At 35.9% G+C, this 8,449-nt stretch overlaps 1 protein-coding gene across 2 annotated transcripts; it reads right to left on the reverse strand.

Moving 5' to 3' along the window:
* Positions 1–2,794: 2,794 nt before the first annotated feature.
* LOC130947407 (rhodanese-like domain-containing protein 6) lies at positions 2,795–8,096 on the reverse strand. Of its 2 annotated transcripts, none has more exons than XM_057876104.1 (9): positions 7,816–8,095; positions 7,533–7,697; positions 6,372–6,477; positions 5,987–6,167; positions 5,712–5,793; positions 5,306–5,388; positions 4,486–4,618; positions 3,911–4,076; positions 2,795–3,694 (listed from the first exon to the last, which is right to left on the reverse strand). In XM_057876104.1, exons 1-9 carry the CDS (start codon positions 7,975–7,977, stop codon positions 2,946–2,948), a joined length of 1,827 nt encoding a protein of 608 aa, XP_057732087.1. In that variant the 5' UTR covers positions 7,978–8,095; the 3' UTR covers positions 2,795–2,945. The 2 variants fall into 2 exon arrangements, with proteins under 2 accessions (XP_057732087.1, XP_057732088.1); XM_057876105.1 differs by having other exon boundaries at positions 3,371–3,694; positions 3,906–4,076; positions 7,816–8,096.
* Between the last annotated feature and the right edge of the window lie 353 nt (positions 8,097–8,449).

Genomic DNA, 8,449 nt, shown 5'->3' on the forward strand with positions numbered 1-8,449 from the left:
TTTTCTCCTCATCGTCATTTTTTTGTTGTTACTGTTGCTGCATTTTTTTTCCTTATTAAGCTTGTAACAAACTATAGAGCAACTAACCATATTACAAGACTAACCTAGCTGTTTCTACTCCTATCCTAATCAGAGGTCACATTTTAATCTCACTTTTCTCTCTATTTTTAATCTCCTAAACATAGTGTTAGGTTTACCCATTTATAGTCAAACAAGATAATTATCTTGAAACGAAGGTGTATCAATTTTCTGTAAAGATAATAAGTACCTTGTATGCGGGGAGAATAGTTGATAGCATCTTGGGAAGCGCTAAAGCTCTTCATGCGGTTAATTTGATATGGGTCAATAGAGATATACGTATTCTTCACTATCATATCATCACTTCCTTCTTCTACTGACAGACCTAAAGTTTCTATTTTTATCTCAAAATCTGACTCTTTTGGTAAATCTTTGAAGTGATGCTTTATCACAATGTATTTGTTACTCACTTCTATTTCTTAATTTCACCTATGCTTTCCCTGTGCATCATAAAGGAGGAAGGAAGAATGATTCTTTTTCATATTAATTATTAGCACAAAATAGTTAAAGAATATATAATAAAAAGAAATGGCAAATATATATATCAAGTAATGTGAAGTAAAAATTAATAATTTAAAAACTGACTTTTGAAGTTTGAACTTTAACTAGTTGGTAACACAAATAGTGAGATTGCTGATACCGGTAGGTGATAGCCACAACCAACTAGAAAAAGAACCGTGCAAGGGGGGAAGAAAATTAATTATGACAAGAAAGTGAAGAGATTACTAATTTTTTTCTATATGAAAAAGATATTGGTGTTTTTGTTAGAAATGGGATTATTGGGTGTAATTACAAATAGGTGGATTTTGTAGGTGAGAAGTGTTAGTGTTGCAAGTGTGAGGAGTATTGAAGTTAGTCCCACATCAAAGAAAGCAAGGAAGAGTGAGGAGTTTATAATATGAGAGATCCATTAACTTGACACCTTAAGGTTTTGAGTTGGATGTTGTGTCTTCTCATCTTATGTTCTTTAGCTTGATTCCTCTCCGAAGTCTCCCCGATAGTCGAGAGCTCCCCACGGTTGGCCCAACAAGTGGTATCAGAGCCGATGGTTAATCGGTCTGGTGGTTTTAAGGGGTATTCAAGGTGAAGTATCGAAAGTCTTCCCAGTAAAGGTGGTCCGGATGGCGTGTCCCGCGGTGTTTTGCGACGGTGTGATGGACGAATACTCGTGGTGGTGGAGGAGCTAGAGGGGAGTTGATGCTTGATGTGGAGGCTCACACTTGAGGGGAAGATTGTTAGTGTTGCAAGTGTGAGGAGTGTTGAAGTTAGTCCCACATCAAAGAAAGCAAGGAAGAGTGAGGAGTTTATAATATGAGAGACCCATTAACTTGACACCTTAAGGTTTTGAGTTGGATGTAGTGTCTTCTCATCTTATGTTCTTTGATTCCTCTCCGAAGTCTCCCCGATGGTCGAGAGCTTCCCACGGTTGGCCCAACAAGGAGTCAACACATGGGAGACGTGTTGAACACGTAGCAACATCTCAGACAATACGCAGGGGCGTGTTGAACCACATAGGGGGTGTGTGGAAATGGATCCTCTCAATTTTTTTTAACAATTGAGAGAGTAAAATGTGATTTTTTACCATTAATTTTATAAGTGATACTAAAAATAAATATGAAAGAGAGAACAATAAAAGGTTAGAGATCACATTTTACACTCTCAATAATGTAATACACTTTAAATGTCAATATTCAAACAAAACATCTTCTCTACTTCTATATTAAAAATAATTTCTGGTGAAGAGACAAGTTAAGCATGTATCCAATTGCAAACTCTTTTATCTTGTATAGCATTTATAACTTTGGTATTTATAAGATAAAGATAGATACTACAATAAAGATTTTATAATTATTTTCATATGAAAATAATATTTTTTATTTTTGGATGATAGATTGTAAAGTTAAATTTTGATATTTATAAAAATGTTATCTTTGTTTAAAGTGTAACTAAATGCAGCCGAGGCCTTGGATCAATGGCAGCATCATCTGCCTCGCTGGGAGCTGCACCCGGGTTCGAATCCTCAGTGAGGAATATTAAACCCATATTAGTAATATCCATGTAGTGTGTGTGAGTGTGTTGTGTGAGTGTGTATTACATGGGTGTAATGCCTAGGATTGGGGGTTGTCCAATCCACATGACCAAAAAAAAAAAAAAATGTAACTAAATAAATAAATCACACTTTTAAACAAAATATTTTTATAAAATATTTTTGCCACACCTTCAGTTAAGTAGTTGCCTACGATAAATGGTTAAGATATTCGTGGCTAGACTTAAAATTTTGGTCAAATTATGTGATACAGAGATTAAATGAGCTCTAAAATATTCACTATTGATGAAGGGAAATGATATAGCACACACCCAAATAGGTTGGTCATGTAGTATGATTGTAATAGTAGAATACATTAGTAAATAAAATGGATAGCACATATTGGTTAAAAGGAACGTAAATTCACAATTTGTATTTATTTTTTTCCTTTTCACTTATATTTTTTTCCACTGTGCATAATTTTACACTCATCCTCCATATTATGTTCTACGGTCACAAATCACAATACCATAAAATTTCCTCCTCCTACTAAATAATCATAATAATAATAATAATAATAATAATAATAATAATAATAATAATAATATCCCTTTATCTTGATGAGGAGGTAAATGCCAGTGTGAATTGTGAATAGCCTCCTGCCATTCTACTACGAAAAATCTTTAGGTATACAGAATGGTTTTTTGAATACATAACAAGAAGCAACCCAATTGCATCATCATGGAGCAAAAATGGTATACAGAACACACAGATAATACAATAAAGCAAAGTTGCAAGGTTTCACTTGTATCAAAAACTATAGATTTTACTCGATAACCTCTTACAGAAAACGCCCAAGGAAACCCTTTATCTCATCAATATATGGCGATCGAGTAGGAATTATGTGACCACAATCATGTTCAATTATCACAGAACAACCATCGTCATACAATGAAGCAAGTTCCTTGCTTGCTTGGTTGGCTATCTGCCTGTCCTTACCATGTTCATTGCCGAAAATATGAAGAGAAGGGCACTTGATGATGCCGCGTTCCATCTCCTTTACATTGAGACCAAAGCCTGAGCATATTATTACAAATTTGAAGTCCATTTCACCTTTTAGTTGTTCTTGTTGCGCAGAGATTAAAGCCGCCATCGCCGCTCCCTGTGAAAATCCCAAGATACCGTCAAAAGACCCTTGTTGGGAAAAAACGTTCTTCAAGTGTGACAAGGAAGTATCATATCCTTCAGTTTGTTGCTGGTATTGAAGTGGATCGAATGGGCCTTCTGCTATCTTCCAATTGACATCAGTACTTCCATCGGAATTGGGAGCTACTAACCATGCAAATTTCTTCTTGCAATTCTCCAAAGGTGGAGGTGGACTAGACAGCATTGGAGATGATTCACAAGTCGCATCTTTGGCCAAAGTTGTTTGATAAATGAATGACAACTCATGAGGTGCATCAACGAAAACAAATTCGGCAATTTTCTTTAGTCTTTTTGCTAATGATGATGTTCTTCCCTTAAAACTGGAAGCGTTCTGCCGAAACCCGTGCAAGCATAAGATTCTAAGCTTTCTAGAGGACCTGACATCTGGAACATTATTCATTAATCATTAGGATGTTCAGAACTGCACATTTTATATTGCCAGATCTTTAGACTTTAGAAACTTAAAAAGAAAAAAAAAAAGTAGTTAACAAATTTTAAAATAAAAATTCAGCAAACTATGAAAATTATATATTAATGTAAAATATGACAAAATAGTTGTGAAAGCAAGGCTAATTCATGCGTATGGATCACAGACCTTACCATCTCCCTTAGGCATTTGAGGTGATAATGTAGCATTTGAAGATGAATTTTGCAACTCAGCACCTTCCAATGGGGTTTTCAATTCACCAGTATCAATTAACTGCATTGACTGAATAGCTTTGCCCTGCTTCTGGCACAACTCACAAACATACAATGCAGCTTCATTCTGGGGAATCACAGTAACAGAATTCAGAGGCAAGAAGAGAAAACAGACCCTAGAAACCAAAATAATTAAAGGGCTGCTTGTTTTCCGGTTAACAAGGGGTCAAACATTCATTTGACTAAAGCGGCAATATAATTCTTTTGAACAAGACTCAGAAAGTGTTTTTTCACATTTACAGCAACAAACAGACCAAAAAAGGCTTCAAGTCAATATAACAGAAAATAATATAGTGAATCTCCAGTATCAGTTCTCCACAATATCAGTCTTTTTGGGATATTAGAACCAGCAACTAATTCAGTGGTATATAACCAATTCCTATACTTCTCTCTGCTCCATAAGTCCTACAGAATGCTAAGGTTAATGAAGGTTTGCAAACTTAACATGTTGGCATGGATAAGCTATCAGATCATACCTGACAATTATGACAAACTAAGACAAGCATTCTACAATAAGTACATCGGCAGCGTGAAGAATAATCATCAAATGAGCGATGACAGATAAGGCATGTACCAAGAACATTAGTATCTGAACTTCCTACAGAAATCCTGCAGCCATGGAAGAAAAAATCAGGGATTATTCAATATTTTCACAAACAATATCCCAAATTTGACCATCTTTCAAGGTTACAGAACACAAACTCTTCACTGGATAATCTAAATCAAGACCTAGGCAATGAAGAGAAAAGCTCAAGCAGCAACAACAAAAATAGCAACAATAAAATGGTGAAATTAATAAAACCACCATGGTGTTCATAGCTAAATAATGAATTGATGATTCAATCAAATTAACTTCTTTTATGATAAGCATAGCAATATCGAAAAAGAGAGCCATAAAAAATCATGGACCAGCCTTCAAAAACTTTACTGTCAAGGACCAAATTGCTTATTTGGTTAAGTCCGGTTAATTGAATAATATTATTATAAACAGCTGCATCAAAAACCCAGTCTACAAAAGCAACTGAAAGATATATGGCTCAGTATCTTTAATCCAAAAACAAATTGCTTGGATTATAGGATCTAGAGTTTCTTCCATAATTCCACTTGAAGCTGTAGTCTTTAAACATTCCCAAAAACACCTACTATTTTAAATTTGTGTCTTGGTAAACCTACTACTATAATCTTTATTAACGATTAATGGTCTGATGTCTTGGTGATACTCCAAATTACAACACAGGATTACAAGATACTCATGAACCAGTGCCTAAACGCAATCTGACATTTGAAAAAACATACCGGTGATCAAACACAAAATTTTTCCCCTTGAAAAAACCACCATCTGGGAATCGCTCCAAATACCGTTGGATACCACCAAACAACTGCAATTAATCCAAAACACAACTGATCAGCAAAAATAAAAACTTGCCATGTTTATGACATGTTTCTGCAAAAGGATACACTCCCAGAAGATTTTCACACTCTAACAATTCTCATGCTTCATTGCACAACACCACCCAATTCCTTAAGAATTAAGAGGATCATTTATAAGGTTGTGCCAATATGACCAGTTAATAAACAATAAACATACTAGTTTATACACAAACTACATGATACTAACCCATGAGACATTACTAAATTTTATCCCATTTCAAAACAGGGTAACACAAAAAGGAATAAAGATAACAAAAGTTCCGTTGTTTACCTGAAACACATTCTCAAAGCCAGCACCTTTTGACTTAATATACGCAGATGCCATTTCACACCTGATTCCTCCAGTACAATACCTATAAATAAAATAAGAAAACACCATTGTCAAGTTCAAAAATGAAAGTTGCATGAAAACTACTACCTCCAGCCTGCAAACCAACAATAGATATTTACCAGGCAATAACAAAATGCTACAAGGGAATGTTGAATAACCCAAAATAAAGAGTAAGATAACTTGAATAACCCAAAATAAAGAGTAAGATAACTTACATAAGGACATGTTTTCCTTTCAGCTGCTCACTATTATCATCTATCCACGAGGATAAATCACTATACTGCCTAACTTGTGGATCCAAAGTTTCGACATTTGGTGCATGGAATTTCCCGATTCTTGTTTCATACAGATTCCTTGCATCAAGTAACACAAGGCCGTTTCCTTGACTCTTCTGATCTAAAAAATAACCAAGATTATACAAATAAAAACCTCAAATTCAATTGCAGTCGTAGAACCACACAGTAAAGTTAAAATCAAACGAAAAAAATAAGCAAATAAGCAAAAAGAAGGAGGGAAGGTGTTCGGGAAGGCAACCTAATTTGATCCAAGATAACAAATCGAAAAGATATACATCAACGTAAGCAAGTTATAGAAACTTACCAGAATTTTGAAGGGAAGAATGAAACTCAGATGCTGAAAGATGTCTTCCAGCATTTGAAATCTCCGGTGACTTTAACAATGGATGAGAACTGAGAGTAACCAGTTCCTATAAACAAAGCAGACATATATCACTGAGATGTGCTGAACCTAACTAGCAATTAGCACGGCAATAACAATTCATGATGCCCAAGCACATGTTCCAGCACCCAAAGAGGAGGAAAGAATCAAAATACCGAAAGTGAGGTCCCAAATGCAAAGTAAAAATGTTGATTACATTCCACCACAATAGATAGCTAAATATGCTAGTACAATCCCAGATAACAAATTATGCCAACATATCTAATTCAACACTACAAAGCAAAATAAAAAGTGCAACTATGCAAAGCTAATCAATACATATGTGTGTGTGCATCTGAGCATTGATGCAATGAATTGTTTTCGATCATTGAATTGGATTAGATACCTCAATCAGTTTGCCTCATTCAAATATCACAACTCTTTCATACGTATATAATCATTTCCAAAGACCAATAACACTAACAACAATTCACCTATTGGGATTGAAAATTATAAGCGTGAATCAAAGCAGCCCCTCGGATTTCCATCAAATCAAATTGCTCTCTAACCTATTTTCCACGCCCTTTGATCTGTGTCATGAAAACCACTCATCTCAAAAGTTGATAGGAGGTAACATGAATGGTTATATCTCTAATACTCTCCCCTCAACCAAGGACCTCTTTTGGGTTTGCTTGATTTTCGCATAGGCCTTTTTCCTCTTTTTATTTGCCTTATGCTATTTTTTCCAATTTTGGGGTTCAACAAGATCGAATTCTTGACCTTCCGGACATAGAGTTCTTACCACTTATCCCAAAAGCTTAAACTTATAAAAGGAGGCAATATGAATGATTATATCTGTACCAATCTGAACCTTAAGTTTCACATAGGATGCAATGATACAACAAAACGACCAAGTTTTGTGGTGGATATCAACCTTGGTCAAATGGCGTAAAGACCTAAAATTGGCTAGGGACTAACATGATCCGCATTGGATAATTCGGGGAACCAATTTGACTTCCGCCTAAAATGTATGGGAAGAATTTAAGCCTTTACTCCGATATAAAATGAAAAAACAAGGGAAAAATGTATGAAAAGGAGAATGACCTCGACGATTCGAATGGAGAGAGAAGTGAATCCACACTCCTCGGCGACCCTATCGTTTAGCGGCTCGTCACAAGTAGCAAGCTTGAAATCGGTCCCTTCGAACACACAGTCCTTGGCCTTGAGGGCTTCAATGTGGCTCTCCAAGCACGACAATTTCCCACCAACCTATCCCAAAACAAATCGAAAAAATAAATAAATAAATAAAACGAAGTTCAGTTTCGGAAAGGGAAAAAGAAAGAGAGAGCACTGGCATTGAAGAAGGGTGGCTGAGTTAGTTAGTTACAGTAACATTGACGCCGCGGGAAGAGAGGCGAACGCGGCCGAGGAGGGAGAGTTGGGAGCAGTTGGAGTGATAGAAGGAGAGGAGGTCGTCGAGGTTGGGGATGTAGGCATACTTGTAGTAGAGGAGCACGCCGTATTGGTCTATGCCTTCGGTGTCCGACATGCTTTAAGGGTTTATGTTTTGGTGTTTACACCACCGCACCTCTAAGCCGGATGCTAGTTTGAGTTAGATGCCAAAATGGGTCGGATTTAGTTTAACCCAAACTTGACCTTAAGACACCAGCTAGTTCGACCCCTCTTGAAGACTTAGAACCAATGACTTTATCGACTATACCTGTAAAAAAATACTTTGCAAATAATGAAAAAAAAAAACTAAATCTAAAAGTGGTCTCTAAAATTACACTCAAATTTTAAAGTAGTTTTTAAAATTAATAATTACTCAATTTTATTCTAAAACTTGTACTGCGAGACTCATACTAGTCCTTAAAACATTTTCCGTTCATCGAAACATTGAAACAACGTCGTTTTGTATTATACGAAAAAAAAAACAGAGCCTCCCCTCCCCTTCTCCTTCCCCTTCCCCAATGCTTACTATACCTTTTTCTCTCATCCCCGGTGAGTTGAAACCTATTTTG

This window comes from Arachis stenosperma, chromosome 9 (genome assembly GCF_014773155.1).
Source record: "Arachis stenosperma cultivar V10309 chromosome 9, arast.V10309.gnm1.PFL2, whole genome shotgun sequence".
Classification (NCBI taxonomy): domain Eukaryota; kingdom Viridiplantae; phylum Streptophyta; class Magnoliopsida; order Fabales; family Fabaceae; genus Arachis; species Arachis stenosperma.

Excerpts from the sequence above, each read along its gene's own strand:
- LOC130947407 (XM_057876104.1), bottom strand. The coding sequence starts at position 7,977 with ATGTCGGACACCGAAGGCATAGACCAATACGGCGTGCTCCTCTACTAC. Across the intron at positions 6,478-7,532 it reads TCTCCATTCGAATCGTCGAG|GAACTGGTTACTCTCAGTTC; the intron begins GTCATTCTCCTT and ends CTTTGTTTATAG. Across the intron at positions 3,695-3,910 it reads TCAAATGCCTAAGGGAGATG|ATGTCAGGTCCTCTAGAAAG; the intron begins GTAAGGTCTGTG and ends ATAATGTTCCAG.